General features: G+C 42.5%; 1 protein-coding gene across 5 annotated transcripts in view; it reads left to right on the forward strand.

Moving 5' to 3' along the window:
- Positions 1–16,335, forward strand: part of SLC23A2 (solute carrier family 23 member 2) — a 129,781-nt gene that overhangs the window by 46,986 nt on the left and 66,460 nt on the right. For all 5 annotated transcript variants that reach the window (XM_065584452.1, XM_065584451.1, XM_065584450.1 and 2 more), the window contains one exon: positions 8,845–9,122. In XM_065584452.1, coding sequence (XP_065440524.1) covers positions 9,018–9,122 — 105 coding nt within the window. In that variant the 5' untranslated portion in view covers positions 8,845–9,017. The remainder of the gene's footprint in view (positions 1–8,844; positions 9,123–16,335) is intronic.

The following is a 16,335-nucleotide window of genomic DNA, read 5'->3' on the forward strand; positions in this document are numbered from 1 at the left end:
GATCTTGCAAGCATGGATCCTCACACCATGCAGAGCAAGGCTGTTGCACCTTCATGTGGGCTCAGGGTTCTGCCCACCTGGAACAGTTTGCAGAATAGGGACCTAAACTGTTAATTTACTTGTTTATAAAGCTCCTATCTAAGCATCAATTTTAAGATTAATTACTTGCGCAAATCCTGTGAGCCAATCAGAATTAAGGGGAATTGGTCCCCTAATCAGTATTTTGCTCAAGTTATATGTATTAATTTCAGTATATATTGGGCTTAATTAACCGTGCAGTTATGTCAGCTAGCCAGTTGTTGGGGAGCTACCATATAATTATCGTGACATTTGTCAGCATAACTGCAAGGATAGTCCTTCAGCTAGAAGTTAGGTTTCTTTGAGCACTGTAGCAGTGATTTATTTTTTTTTCAGTCTTTCATAACTTGGTCATGAACTTTTATGTTGGGATTAAATTTTTACCCTCCAGCAGAGAAGTACTTCATTTTAAAAACCAGAATGTTGCAGGCTAGACTAGGCTGTTAGATAACACAACTTGATTATTTATGGTAGTGCCTAGAGGCCTCAATCACATGTGACAGTCCCATTTTGATAGTCACGCTACCAAGAAAATGAAAGAGTTGCTGCCCGAAATAGTTTATAATCTAAATAGACAAAACTAGTTTCGTGCTTTTTAACTCACGAACATAAACTGCAGTTTTGTTTAATTAGGAAAAGCTAATGTTCATTCTGCATAGTTAGAAATATGTCCATTTTATGGACTTGATACAATTGTGCCCAGAGTCTGATATCTGTGGGACTTGAAATATTAATTATTATGACAGCGTTCGTCAGACTGTCTGTAAAAGAGCAGTTGTATTGGTTTCATGTGTAGTAACACAACTATACAAAAGGTGACTCGCATTTAATCAGTTGAAGATCCACCAGGATCTTGATATCATGGAAAGGTCTCTTTAAAAATCTGTACTTCAGTTAGAGAAAATTAAACACTGAAATTTGTCATTACTGACTTGACAATTGACCAAAGCCAGAAACAATCAGGATAAAGCTGCCATTCCATAATTAATTGGGAATTGCCTTGCTTTTGTGTTTAATTGGTTATCTGGCAAGTGAGAGCTATACCCAGTAAGTGAACTTGGTTAATTAGAGCCTCAACAACATTCCATAATTGTCTGTTTCAATAGTTAAGAATGTTGAAAACCAGTCTTGTTTCTCTAATCAGGTCAATTCAGTGTTTGTTAAAGGCAGAATTTCTTTTACAACTTCCCAGGACCCTTTGCATCTCTTCACTGTCTTGTGTGGCATGAGTCTAAGGCCTTGGCTACACTTGTGGATTCACAGCGCTGCCGCAGCAGTGCTGTGAAGCGTGAGTGTAGTCGCGCCGCCAGCGCTGCAAGAGCTCTCTCTCAGCGCTGCAAGTACTCCACCTCTCCGAGGGGAGTAGCTTGCAGCGCTGCGAGTGAGCGTGCAGCGCTGCAGGCGCTGATTACACTGGCGCTTTACAGCGCTGCACTCGCTGCACTCGGGGTGTGTGTGTGTGTGTGTTTTTTCACATCCCTGAGCGCAGCAAGTGCAGCGCTGTGAATTGCCAGTGTAGCCAAGGCCTCAGGGAGGCTCAAGGGGATACTCTCTGACAGCTATAGTCTTGAGTCCTCCCCTCCTTCTCACCTCTTTAAATGTAAATGTCTGCTGGCAGCCAAATTGTATGGGACCCTGTTCTTCTGAATGCAGTTTCCTTCCTTGCTCCTAATATGCCTTCACCAAGGATCTGCTGCAGAACAATGTCGACTACTTGGCTTAGGTGCAGTTCTTTTCTAGATCATAACAAAGTAAATCCAGTGATTTGGTTACAGGCCTAAAGTTTTCACGGGTCTCTGCCTGGTACAGCAGCGCTTGAGAGCGCTCTTTAATTCTAGTCTGTAGTGCACTCTTCACTGAAACAGTGCTGCAGTATTGCTAAAATTGTGTTTTGGCACGCTAAAGAAGGATGACCTCAAATATTAATCTTTTCCACTTTCAAGTCAGTTTCAAAACTATATTTTGTGTCTTATCAGTACATATACCTAAATGGTAAGAGTCAGTTTTCCAGTCCACAACTCTGTCTCAAGCCCATACAGAAATGAAATATTTTCAAACTCAGAACCTGAGGTTAGAGATGCCTAAATCATAGGGTCCTTAAATATAGTATGTCTTGATTTTCTGAGGTGCTGAGCACTCTCAACTGCCATTGAAGCTAATGGAAGTTTCAGAGGCTTGGCACCTCTGAAAATCAGACAACTGTTATATAGATGTTCTGGGCTTATTTTACATTGCGGCAGAGCTAAGTGTTGCTAAATTTTGTTGCTCTTATTTCAAATATCTGCTGATAGAGCAGGCCCAACTTGTATCAGCTTGTGGAAGAGGGCAGTTAGTGGCGTACATCAACGTTGGGGCTAAATTTGAGAACAAAAAAATCATAAATTTCTTTAGCCTATAATTAAGATGATTCACTCCTCTCTGAATATGTCATTTTACAGGATTCTGGGCTCCTTAGTGTGAGATTGGTGGAACTCGCTTAGCTCTTGAGGTTTCTTTGGCCCTTAAGGGCAGCCGATGTTGAGTTTAGGCTCCCACGCCACCTCCTTTCTCAGGGCATGTGTCACAGCCCAGAAAATCTTTGGAGCTGTGTAGCTGCAGCCCACATCTCCCTTCCTTTTCCCTCCCCGCACCCCAGGAACAAAAACGGATTGCTCAGTGCTCTGGCACAGGGCAGTGCCTTAGGGCTAGTTACCACAGTGGCTGTGCTCTAGTAGTTCACTCTCCCTCTTCACTCGTAGGTGTGGCAGGGGACGTTCAGTTTGTCCTTTGAGTCCTCTGTTGCCCCAGCCAGACAAACCAAGTGTAAATCATAGTCAAAAAGGAAAACTCCTAGAGGACAGGAGCGTCCACTTGACATGAAGTGGAATCCACCTACATTTTAGGGCTCGTCTACACTGGCACTTTACAGCGCTGCAACTTTCTCGCTCCCGGGTGTGAAAAAACACTCCCGGGTGTGAAAAAACACTCCCTGAGCGCTGTAAGTTTCAGCGCTGTAACGTGGCAGTGTAGACAGTGCACCAGTGCTGGGAGCTACTCCCCTCGTGGAGGTTGTTTTTTAACAGCGCAGGGAGAGCTCTCTCTAGCGCTAGTGCCGCGACTAAACAGCCACATTAAAGCGCTGCTGCGGCAGCACTGTAACGTTGCTAGTGAAGACATGCCCTTAGAGAAGCTGGATACTACTTGTTCACGACATCAGAAATGTAACTTACTAGGGACCTAGACCCGAGTCAGCCTCTGTCAAGTTTTACAGTAATTGTGGGGAATCACCAGGACAAACAACATTAAAAGGTGGTAATTTTCCATGCCCTCTTGCCATGATCCTTCTGGGTAGCTTGTTCTGGTCGCTCAGCAGAATTGTAAAACTTTTCAGATCCCACAAAGATCTGTCTCTGACCCCTCACTTTAAATTCTGACAGCAACATTTACAAGAAAATAATAATTACATAAATACTATAAAGCTTCTTCATGTGTAGAAGTTCTGAAAAATTCCATCAGCTTAATGTCTTCAGATTTTTACCGTGGAGATAGAGGATTGTCAAACAAGAATTTTAGGCTTGAAGTCAGCATTTCAGCGATGAAATGAATTTAGGATTTCAAAATCCTACAGGATTGCTTTTAGTGTTCAAAAAAAGCAGCTTAAACAAGCCTGTGGGCCTGGGGTTCCTAGCTAGGCATCTGCCAAATGGATTAATGTTTAAGTATGGTTACAGAAAAGAAGTCAACAGATCAAAATTGCCCAAGCATTTACGATATATCCTGAATGTAGTGCAGTCTTGGTTTCAGAATAAACTGCTAATTTTTGTGATTTCTGTTGCTGCCAAGCCCTTGGTAGATTTCACAAGTTGAAAACTACCAACAGCTTATTTATTGAGAGCTGGCATCTTAAGTTTTCAATAGATCTAATGAAAGACATTCTTTGCCGCAAGCAGCTCACAGTCTAGAGGACAGAGATTATTTTTTTTAATACAGTATCTGTGCTTTAATTAACACTTTACTCAAAAGATGATGGTCCTTTTCTCCTCTCCATGTCTTTCCTAAAAGAAACTGTAATACTCTGATATGTGTTGTAGAAATGAATGTAAATACGTTTTTATTTATTTTTTGTTCTCTGGCTCATAAGGCAGTTCTTTATCAGTCAAGTGGGAAGAAGCAAGGATGACAATTTTGCCATGTTAGTTCTGGTTAATGGTTCAAACCATGAGTCATCAGTGCTCCTAAAGAATGTGGTAAATGCAGTTTTTCCTCTTTTGATATGATATAAATCACAATGGAAGAGGGAATTAAATAGATTCCAAGTTACTTCACTTTTTATGGGGTTTGCTATCCCTTCCCCCACCCCATATACACAACCTTTTATACTTTTTATTGGTGCATATCTATGCACTTTAAAGATCTTTTGTCCATTTCAAGTAAACTCTTTGAGCCTCTGTAAAGGATAAACTGCAGACATGTGTCTTGCGTATAAAAGCCAGTTTAAGCAGCATAAAAGAGTGAAACTTTTCACAAGACTCCACGAATCTGAGCAAATACTCTTCCAGCATCCTTTTCTATTTGTATGTTAATGAGCTTTTCACTCTAGGGTTCCCATTTCCCAAATTTATGAAGTTGGGAAAGTTTTTGCAGTTGAAATATTCACAAGAAGATAACTTAATGTTGTAATGACAAACTGGGAGAATGTCAGTATTATTTAAAAAAAAAATTATATGTGGCTTACCTTGTTCAGTTGGGTATTATCTGCCTGAATACATATAAATAAATCAAAGGAGGTAAAGGAACCCAGGAAAGGTAAAACCCAGAACCCAGGAAAAGTAAAACAAACCCACTTTCAAAGGAGTTAAGATACTGGCTGGGCCATCAGTTGGGTGGGAGAATTTACCTTCCAGGCTCTATCCAAGGTAGGGTGCTTTATGCTTCCCAAAGATGGAAAGCGTACGTGTACACTTCAATAAAAGATGAGTGGCACCACCTCGACTAGCTCAGGACTGCTGGCTTGGGGTGCTTGCCAAATTTGAAGTGTAGATGTTAGGGCTGGAGCCTGGGCCCTGAGACTCTGCAAAGCGGGAGGAACTCAGAGCCTGGGCTCTAACCCATCCCTAATGTCTACACGGCTGTTTTTAGCCCCACAGTCCAAGCCCCATGAACCCTTGTCAGCTGACTGAGACTTGGTGCTATGAGCTTTTTATCACAGTATAGACACACCCTATTATATCAAAAGATCCTAACTGGTTAAAGATTAACCCTGGCAGGAAGGGAGAGGGCAAGTGATCAGAGAGGCTGACCAGGGTATGTTAGCATAAAAACTCTCTGACATATTGGCGATATCTGTCTACCCAAGCTACATTCATATATTGATATAGATAGATATAGATATATATGACATACCCTTGTTAGCATTGCCAAATATAACAATATAGTGGAGATGTGGCGACATAGGCTTCAGAGCGGACGGTATAAGCCTGCCCGGAAATCTGGGCACCTATAAGGCATTGCTTAAGCCAGCACTGCTGCATCTACACTGCTATTTTTAGCAATGCCGCAGTGGGTAAAGGACAGTATGGCCTTATAAATGCTTATGTTGTTTTAGTGATTAGAACTAATCTAACTTTTTGGACTGAAAACATTTCCTATCAAAATGTGCTCCATGAACTGTTTGCTACTTCCTTTTCTGGAGATGGTCAGTAGCCAATATAAATTGAGAGTTTGATTCGCCAGTCCTCATTTGCTCTTCAGTTGCCTATAATGCAACACTGAGCATATGGCTGCATATATTTGTTGACTAATAACTAGACATAAAGGGTGAAACCTGTCTACATTACTATTAGGCAAGGGGGTTTGGGGATTTCCTCCAGTGCTCCCCACTCCCATTCTCCATCTAGTATATTGTAGTTTAAATAAATTACCAAAATAATTGAAACCAGAGTGATTATATTGCATTATTTTGACAAATAAAATTTGCAGAATTTTAAAATATTGTGTGCAGAATTTTTAATTTTTGGTGCAGAAGTTTTAATTTTTTGACACAGAATTCCCCCAGGAGTAACAGTTTAGACTGGTATAATTTATTACCCTTTCTCTTCCTGTACAGGAATAAACTATACTGGTCTTTAGTTAAAGTGACACACTTTGTGTGTAGACAAAACCTTAGTCACTCTCACTGTTTCCCCTTGTAAATAACTTTTTTGCACAGAACAGCAATCTCTATCCCAATTTTGTTTGTTTTGTACTTCTGTGGATTTAAAAAAAAAAATTCCATAACCATACCATGTCTCTTTTTCTCGTCTTCATGTTCTCTTCTATTTTTGTGCCATCCAGACACTGTGAACATCTCCAGTAGGTTTTGCACTAACATTTGCCACATTATTTTTGGAGCTGTCAACAGTGATAAAGGTATACAAATTAGAAGCAAACTAGTTACTTTCCATCTCTGGCAGGTCATATTTTTCAAGTGGAAATGTGAGCATCTGGAGGGGGTTGAAAGGTTCTGTTTACAAAAGGGTGTTCCAAACACTGAGCACTTGGGCTGGCTCTCCTTTTTTGTTTTTTGTTTTTTAATTTAAAGGACCAGCTACAACAAGGAGTTGCCAGTATCCTCTTAACATATACTTTAAAATTACTGGCTCTTATTAGTTAAGCCTTTGAGTTAAGAATACTTCTTTTGAGGCCATTTCACTTTTCTACTAGGAGTGCTTCACTTGCATTTCAGTGCTCAAATTGCACTTTTTTGTATCTGTGTTTGTTTTTTGGCTCTCTAAATGTTAAATTATTTTTAAAACTAAATTGTTCGTCAACCAGAGTAACCAGAATCGACTAGCAAATGGAGAATTCTTAAACTGGAACAAGTTCTTAAATATTGAGGTATTGTGTAATTATTCCAAACATAGCCCCAACTCTGCCATCTGCAGAACAGGTCACGCATCAAGTGTCATTATTACTGCAGTTGCATCAGACATTAAACTCCTGGCATTTTGCTAGACAACCTTTAGGAAAGAGAATAAACAGTCACTACTTTGTTGGGATTTGTTATTTGGCTGTGCTGAGATTTGTTTCTCGTGACTTCTTTTTGAATGTTCATTCACTGCCTTTCCATCTCAGGGATTTAGTTGAAAATGTCACTGACTTTAGAGCACATGCCAGTGTATCATGGGTTTCTCTTCTGTTTCAATTTTGTGGCTACTTTCACAGAAATTTCCCTTGATTATTGTGGGTGGTTTTTTGGTGGGGAGTATTTTTCTCCTTCCTCTTTCTGACTTTGTGATCTGTCACATTCTTTCTCTGTGGTTTAATCTTTTTTCATCTTGCCTGTAACTAATTTTTATTTACAGGTGTCTGATGATAGAATATCACCAAATACATTAAATGATGTCAAAACAGGACTCATCTGGCCTGGGAACTTAGCGATGATGTTCTGCATTGCCAGTTGGGGAACTGGGGTTAAATATTCAGGCTGTGTTTTCACTCTTGGGGATGTCAAGTTTTGGATTGTTGCAGAGTTGGGATGTTTGTCTGAGTAGGGAACATAGGGGAAGTACATTGCAGCGGTCGGTTTGGCAGATTAAAAGGAGACAAATTAATTACAAAAGATTTTTCTTTTGATGTCCCCATTCCAAAGTGAGTAAGGGAACAAATATGTTATGTAAAATTCATATTCAATTCTATCGAGACCCTAAACCAATCACTTTTGCATCCTTGAACAGCTGTGTTCTCCTCCAAACTTTTGAACTAAGTTTCTATAACCAGCAATGGGCTCCAATATCATCCTCAATCTTAGGTTAAAATGAAGTTTCTATAGTGGAGGAATGTCCTTCATGTTGTGAAGTTTCAGCTTACTGTGCTAAGCTAAATGTGTGTTTTTTCTATTTTAAAATGGCAGCATGGCGTTACCTTGAAAGATCAGGTTTACCCATATATAGGTGATAGGTCCATAGCATTTACTTCTTGAAGAAGTGTAACCGCCAGGAACACATAATAGCTAATTGCATCACCCTACTTCCACGTCCTAAAGGATGGGATTTTTCTGGTTGCAGAAAGTTTTTTACAAATGGTCCTAATCCATCTAAATTAGTGGAATTAAAAAAAACAACAGAAAAAAAATACAAGTCTCCAGTACTTTGAAGCTGGTGAGAATAACTTTTTCAAGATACGAGGCACATCTCTCCTCTTGGGAAACAACTGTTCAGCATGAGAGAATAATCAAAGAAACCCATCCCAAGGGAAACCTCTCTTGCTCAAACATTCAAGATAAAGTAGATGGATATTATAGTAAATTATAAAATCATAAGCAGATGTGTGTGTATGTAGGGTAGTGTAACATGTAAAACATTGTTCACATTGGGTTTTCATACAGTAATAGTGTACAGAATGCTGCGAATGGTGTTTGTAAATCAATGATTCTCCAGATTTTGGGGAAAGGGGTGAGCAAACCAATAAGTGGCCTTGATTTGTATCCTAAATTGGGAGAAAATAAAAATCTATATTTTTTTTGGCAGAGCATGTGGATGAGAACCTAAACTTTTAGCAGGCAGTATGTTAGAGAGCTAAAATTGAGGTTGCTTTCCTTCAGGGTTTTATGGGAAACCTGGATCATTGTAATGTTCCATATGGGATGTTAGATAAAGCGATACTGCACTCACAATGGTTGTGGCTGTTACTGAATTTTATAAAAAAAAAAAATTACTCCTTTTTTTTTTTTTTGGTTTTATAAAGTATTACAAATATGCTTTGTCATTGTGAAAAAATATTTAATTAGTTTCACTTCTTTATTTCTAGGTGCCATCAAAGCTAACGGTACTTCCAGGACCTAATGCTTGAACTTGACTACTAGGTGCCGTTCTTACTTCTGGGGGTGCTGCTGTCTGTAAACTGCCCTGTTCCTCTCCACCTTCCCATCTCATAAAATTCAATTTAGCTACTGTGTGACAGTCCTCGGCATTCTGGAAACCATGGGGATTGGCAAGAACACTGCTTCTAAATCAGTGGAGACTGGAAGCTCAACAGAGGGCAAATATGAAGATGAATCTAAGCATCCTGCCTTCTTCACTTTACCTGTAAGTAAAATATTCAAGAATGTTCTTTCTTAAATAATATGTAAAAGGTTTTTGTATTATTCAGTTATCAGGGTTTATGTTGGCTTAAGCATAGTGTCCAGATACGCAATTAAGCTTTTTATATATAGAAATTTTGAGTGGCATTGCATTATGAAGAGACTTTTACTAGATCAATGAGCCAAATTCTTGACTCCTCAATGTCTATTGTGATATAGCTCTCTAACACATGTCTTAAGATGTCTCTCTTGGTAAGCATACACCTACTCATCCTTTTTTGGGGAAGAATCTTGTCTTAAAATTGTCTGGCTAGATTACATCTATTGAGAGGAAATTCAGGATGTAATTTGTCTGGAAATAATTTTATTAAAGTAGGGAAAGTAGTTCCATATTATGAGTAGTTGCAATGAATGTGTTTTGTTCGGAAAAACAAATACTAACAATGTGTGTAGTGATGGCATTGCTAAGATGAAAATATTTTTTATTTTAACTGAGGTGAAAGTAAATGACACTGAAATATTTCACAGTGCCATGGTTCATTTCATGCTGAAGGATTGTGCCATAGATACAAAACCATTTTGAAGTAAGTTATGTTAGTAGCTTTTGCAGAAGCATAACTATGCTAGCTGCAACCATGTTTAAATGTTTTTAATAGGTGAGTTTTAGCACCGAACCTCCATAACTGTGCTGTATCTGCTTAATGTCTGCATCTTATAGACTTAACACAGTTGTAGATATCGCAGTTTTGCTACATTGTGGACAGGATCACAGTGGTTTTTGTTGGTGTTAGTTCTCTGTTGACTGTCTAGATCAGTGTTCTTCAAACTTTATATTGGTGACCCCTTTCACACAGCAAGCCTCTGAATGTGCCCCCCCCCCTTTATAAAATGAAGGGGAGGATTTAATTTAGTGGTGGCTCGGGGCTGTCAGCCCCATGGAGCTGATGGCTCATGATCCCCATGTAACCACTTTGTGACCCCGTAAGGGGTCGTGACCCCCAGTTTGAGAACCCCTGGTCTAGAATGTCGTCTTCAGTTCCTCAACTCCACTGGATGTCAGTGTTTTAACATAATGAGCTTGAAATAAAAAAAACTTGGCCACTTGACTAATGCTGCTGCATTACCATTTGCCCCATCAAGAGAACTGGGGTTTCCAGTAGAAACATTAGTGAATTTAAGGTGTCTTTCCCCATCAGATCTATAATCTTGCTCTTCTGCATTTCACATTAAAAAATATTTCTGGTTGCTTTTCCACAAGTTTGTTGCTTTTCTGGTTACTTCTATTAAGATGTGACAGAAATGTGGTGGGTAAACTTGGAATTATTTATCCAATCTCCACACAGTTTATCAGATTTTTGGTTTCAGGAGGAAGGGAGAGATCTTATTGATCTTATCCTCCGTGAGCTAATGTTTAGCCACTGTTTGCTTCTGATATAACTGTCCACACGGTCATTGGTCTCACATCTCCAAAAATTCTGATTAGATTAAATCTACCGTGTCCTAGTATCTTTCCACAGCCAACAAAACAGAGAACCAGGATGCTGAGTGTGGTGACATTAAGAGTAGAAGGCTGAAGCTTGGGTAGGAAGTTCCCTCTAATTAGCCTTCGTTTTGAATCATGTGACGTTGGCCTGCTTTTGCAAATGTTTGACCTCTGAAATATCAGTGCTAGGGGCTGTTTATTTATAAAAGCATCGATTCTTGGGAGCAGCATTAACAGAGCCCTGAGAAGAGTCAGCTATCTGGTGGTCCTTGTGACCCTCTACAAAGATGATGATATGAAAGGTGCAAATATTATTTTCATGAAGATGCAGGTTAGACATGAATCCCTGTGTTTGTGGACCAACCAAATATTTTTTTCTCTTGACCATTCCCATATTATGTACGTGTGTGTGTGTTTATATATATATGTGTGTACATATATATAATGTGTGTGGAGAGGCAGCCTATGTGGGAATAGTGCTAAACAATCCCACTATGTGGCTAAGGCAACCTATCAGTGATAACCTCACAAAATATACATTTGGGATGAATAGGAGCGGGATGTTGGGGGCAGAGTGAGAGAATATCTGGTTTTTTTTTGTGTGCTGTAGGTTTGCTCAGAGTTGAGAAAAAAATAAAAACACAACAGCAGTAGGCTCCATTGATACTCGTGTAATGTCGACGACCTGTTGTCGGCTGGGATCAAACTTGGGACCCCTGAAGCTTAGTGTGTGAGCCTCTACTGCATGAGCTAAAAGCCGCATGCCTCTTAACCAAGGCTGTAGCAGGCTCATCAATCTCTACATGGTCTAGGTGCACTAGAGGGGGACAGAGCACCACACCAAGCAGGCATGGGTTACACTTGTTTGATTCTTTCACAACCCGGTTAAGTTTCTGCGTCTCCCCCGCCTTTCCTTGTCCTTTCTTCGCTTTGGCCAAATTCTACTCCCACTGAAGTCGTAACTCTCTCGCTTAATTGGTAACAGGATTGGGTCCTCCCTTAGCAGATTTCATAAATGAACTGATACAAGTTTACCTGGCCAAAGAGCTCCATCTGATTCACTTCACTGTATTGCATACTATTTATATCAGGAGACAGTGCTATATAATTTTTCACTTACTGGTTCGTTGTCTTCTCACTTCGTTTAATTACTCTGTACTGTGAGATTCTTCAAAGAACATTTGTAGCAAAGTAAAACGTCAGAAATCAGATTTGTTAAATATGTGCTTTGCACTTAATGGATTATAATAGAAAAAGTAATCAAATTTAACTGCAAATGGACAATTGACTACTTTTCCTCACAGAGATTTAGGAAGCAATAACTGGCATACTTTTTCAGAGTTGTTGAAGTAGAGACTTTGGGGATTTGATGTTGCATGCAGTTTCCTCACTATTCAGCATGCACCTGTTCAAAGTAAATCACCCCTGCTAATATCAGTATTCTATTTCCAAACCTGGATATCCAAATATGATTTAGCAGCATTTACATCTCCACTAAACTTCCATCTAAATGGTACTTTACTTGATTTGCTTCTTCTGAAAGGGAAAAACAAACCTAATACAGTGGAGTGGCACCTCTTAAAGGAATACGCTTCTCACCATATAGGTCTGGCTGCTGACTTTTGTCTGGGTCCTGGGTTTTAAATACATTTGAAATCCAGTTATTATTTGAAGAAATTCTTTAAGTAAGAATATGTAATCAGACTTAAACAAATCCATCCCCTATGACAATTCAAATAAAAAGAAAACTTAGCCTGAAGTCATAGGTGCCCAAAGAATGCTGTTAGAATTCTAACTGAATATTTAATACCAATAAATGATGTGTAAGAGGCAGTAGCTAGTGACACTCATGAGCACACTAAAGATTAGCTTTGAACCTGGATATCTTTCATATTGTAACAGTTGTGACAGACCCAGACCAGTGGAGTACAGGAGTCTGGTAGAGGGCAAATATACTGGTCACTGGATGAGCAGTTTTCTGTTCCCTGAGTGACCAGAGCAGGGGCTGCACTAGAGTAATCAGGAACCTGCTAGAACCAGTTAAGGCATACAAGCTAATTAGGACACCTGGAGCCAATTAAGAAGAAGCTGCTAGAATCAATTAAGGCAGGCTAATCAGGGCACCAGGGTTTTAAAAAGGAGCTCACTTCAGTTTGTGGTGTGAGTGTGAAGAGCTGGGAGCAAGAGGCACAAGGAGCTGAGAGTGAGAGGGTGTGCTGCTGGAGGACTGAGGAGCACAAGCGTTATCAGACACCAGGAGGAAGGTCCTGTGATGAGAATAAGGAAGAAGTTTGGAGGAGGCCATGGGGAAGTAGCCCAGGGAGTTGTAGCTGTCATGCAGCTGTTACAGGAGGCACTATAGACAGCTACAGTCCACAGGGCCCTGGGCTGGAACCCGGAGTAGAGGGTGGGCCCGGGTTCCCCCCAAACCTCCCAATTAACCTGGATTGTGGGTTCTCCCAGAGGGGAAGGTCTCTGGGCTGGTGAATCTCTGAGGCAAGAAAATCCACCAATAAACGCAGGACCCACCAAGATAGAGGAGGAATTTTGTCACACTGGTGTCAGCAGTGGGATCTTGGGGTGCACAGCGTGGCGGACGAAGGAGGGTGATTTAAACAAAAAACAAAACAAAAAAAGTGAGAGGGTTTATTTTTTTTCACCACAATGGATGACGTTGTGCGGGCACTGATACAAGCTACGGCGGCCCAGCAGGAGGTTACCCCTGTCCAGGCAGCCGCCCAACAGGAGGCAGTGCAGCTGCAGCAAGAGACTAATCGCCTGCTGATGGACCAGTCTGCTCAAGACCGAGCTATGTTGCGGGAACTGGTAAACCAGGTAAAGTCCCTTACAGAGCTGAATCGCGACCATGATGGGACGCGGCTCATACAGGCCAGCCATTGGCTGCAGAAAATGACACGGGAGGATGATGTAGAGGCATACCTTCTGGCCTTTGAGAGGACAGCCCTACGGGAGGCCTGGCTCGAGATCAGTCGTCTGGCATCCTTGTCCCATTCCTGTATGGGGAGGCCCAGAAGGCCTACCATGATCTGCCTGAAGAGGCTGCGGCAGACTACCCCCAGCTGAAAGCAGAGATCCTGGCCAGATCTGGGTTAACGACAGCAGTGCGGGCCCAGCAGTATCACGGTTGGAGGAACCGGGAAGACAAAACCCCGTGGTCCCAATTGTATGACCTCATCCATCTCGCACGAAAGTGGTTGCAAACAGAGTCCCGGAGTCTGGAAGAGATACTAGCGGTTCTAGTCATCGACCGATACATGAGGGGACTACCACCAGACCGTTGTGCCTGGGTAAGCCAGAACGAACCCTCCACCTATGACGAGGTTGTCGCCCTGGTAGAGAGGCGAAGGACAGAGAGGGAGCTGACCCAACCAGTTAAGGAAGAAGCACCCCGGGTTAAATTAGCAGCACCAAGCCCTAAAGTTCGGGTGACTGGGCCACCAGGAGGGCCCAGGTGGAAAAAGAGAGAGGCTGAAGGCCCATTAGAGGCCACAAAGAGTCGGAGCACTGAGGGAGAAGCGGATCGTGATGTTAGACTGCCCAAACCAAGAGACCGGGGAACGCCTAGGGCTCCATACAGATGTTATGCTTGCGGGGAGTGGGGACACATAGCTGCACAGTGTCCCAATGCTGAGGAGCTTATGCAGTGTAACCTGGGGAACTGGGCAGATCCATGCTCCCTAATCCACCTTGTGGGGGTCTCACTAACCCCACATATGTATACCAGACCAGTGAAACTAAATGGGGTAGGGACCACGGCACTGGTTGATTTGGGGAGTGCTATCACGCTTATCTCAGGGAAGCTCATGAAGCGCAGTCAGCTGCTGCAGGCTAAACATACGGGGATAACATGCGTCCATGGGACAGTTAGTTACTACCCCACCATCCCAGTAAATATCGAGATCCAAGGGAACACTACTGAGGTAGCAGCAGGTGTAGTCCCTAAACTCCCATACCCGGTGCTCATAGGGAGGGACTTCCCAGGGTTTGGAAACTTACTCCCAGTAGGGGGATTGGAGAAAGATGGGGACCCTAAAATTGATGAGGCATCCACAGCAGACTGTCAACCCCCAATCTTCTCTGAAATATCCCCAGATTTGTTCTCCACTCCCAGACAGGGTAGAAAGGCAAAAAGGGAAAGAAGAGCAGCTAAGGCCTTGGGAACCCGACTACTGACCCAAAGCCAAAGGGTCGCTCTTGTAGGTAGGCGGACCCGCGCAGCTGAAAAGGAGGCCACGCAGGAGGGAGAAGCACCTGAGTCTGACCCCACCCTAATGCTTCTGAACCAGTAGAGGCAACAGAGACTGGGCCCCTAGATCTTGGGCAGATTAGCCCCGGGAGAGGAAATTTTGGACGGGATCAGGCAGAAGACCCAAGGTATGACAACATTAGGTAGGAGGTGACTGAAATAGATGGGGTCCCCGTGGAAGGAAAAACCCAGGGACCAGGACCCTACTTCATAATGAAGAAGGATCTCTTATACCGGGTTGCACCAGTACAGGGGCAGAAGGTACAGCAGATCCTAGTACCTCAAAAACACCAGAATGCTGTATTAAGTCTTGCTCATAGTCATCTTTTTGGGGGGCATTTGGGAGTAGAGAAGACCCTGGCATGAGTCCTATGACAGTTCTTCTGGCCCAGAGTACATGAAGAAGTGCCTCCTGCCTGGAGTGTCAGCTGCACAGTCCCCGTCCCCATTTGAGGGCACCTTTAGTACCCCTTCCCATCATAGAGGTCCCCTTCGAGCGAATAGCCATGGACCTAGTGGGACTCCTGGAGAAGACGGCTCGGGGCTACCAATATATACTTGTTGTTTTGGACTATGCTACTCGCTACTCAGAAGCCGTCCCCCTGCGGAACACGGCCTCTAAAACTATAGCCAAAGAGCTGGTGGGGATCTTTGCCCGAATGGGGCTACCGAAGAAGATATTAACCGACTAAGGAACCCCATTTATGTCGAAGCTAATGAAGGACCTCTGTACGCTACTCCATATACATACCCTGAGAACTTCGGTCTACTATCCACAGACTGATGGGTTGGTAGAAAGGTTTAACCGAACCCTCAATGCTATGATAAGGAAGATGGTAAGTCGGGATGGGAAGGATTGGGACACCCTACTACCCTACCTTATGTTCGCTATCTGGGAGGTACCACAGGCCTCAACTGGGTTTTTCCCCTTCGAGTTATTATATGGGCGTCACCCCCGTGGCATACTAGATATCGCCAAAGAGATCTGGGAAGAGGAACCCAATGAGGGGAGAAGTATAATAGGGCATGTAATGCAGATGCGAGACCGGATAGCTCGGGTTACATCTATTGTACAGGAACATTTGGAGAAGGCACCGGAGGCCCAGCAAACCCATTGCAATCACCAGGCAAAAGTGCGACAGTTCCAACCAGGGGATCGGGTTATGGTGTTGGTACCCACGGCAGAAAGCAAGCTTCTGGCCCAATGTCAGGGGCCCTATGAGGTGGTTGAACCCATGGGGGAAGTAACCTACAAGGTGCGGCAGCCAGGACGCAGAAAACAAGAACAGATTTATCACGTTAACCTTCTGAAACCCTGGCATGCACAAGAGGCATGCACAATGGTCCAAAAAGACCTAACCCAGGAAAACAAGCCTTCCAAACAGGTCAGAGTGTCTCCCGATTTAACACCAGACCAGAAGGATGAGGTGTCTGAGATGATCTTCCGGAACCAAGATGTGTTCTCGA

Source organism: Chrysemys picta, chromosome 2 (genome assembly GCF_011386835.1).
Source record: "Chrysemys picta bellii isolate R12L10 chromosome 2, ASM1138683v2, whole genome shotgun sequence".
In the NCBI taxonomy this organism is placed as follows: Eukaryota; Metazoa; Chordata; order Testudines; family Emydidae; genus Chrysemys; species Chrysemys picta.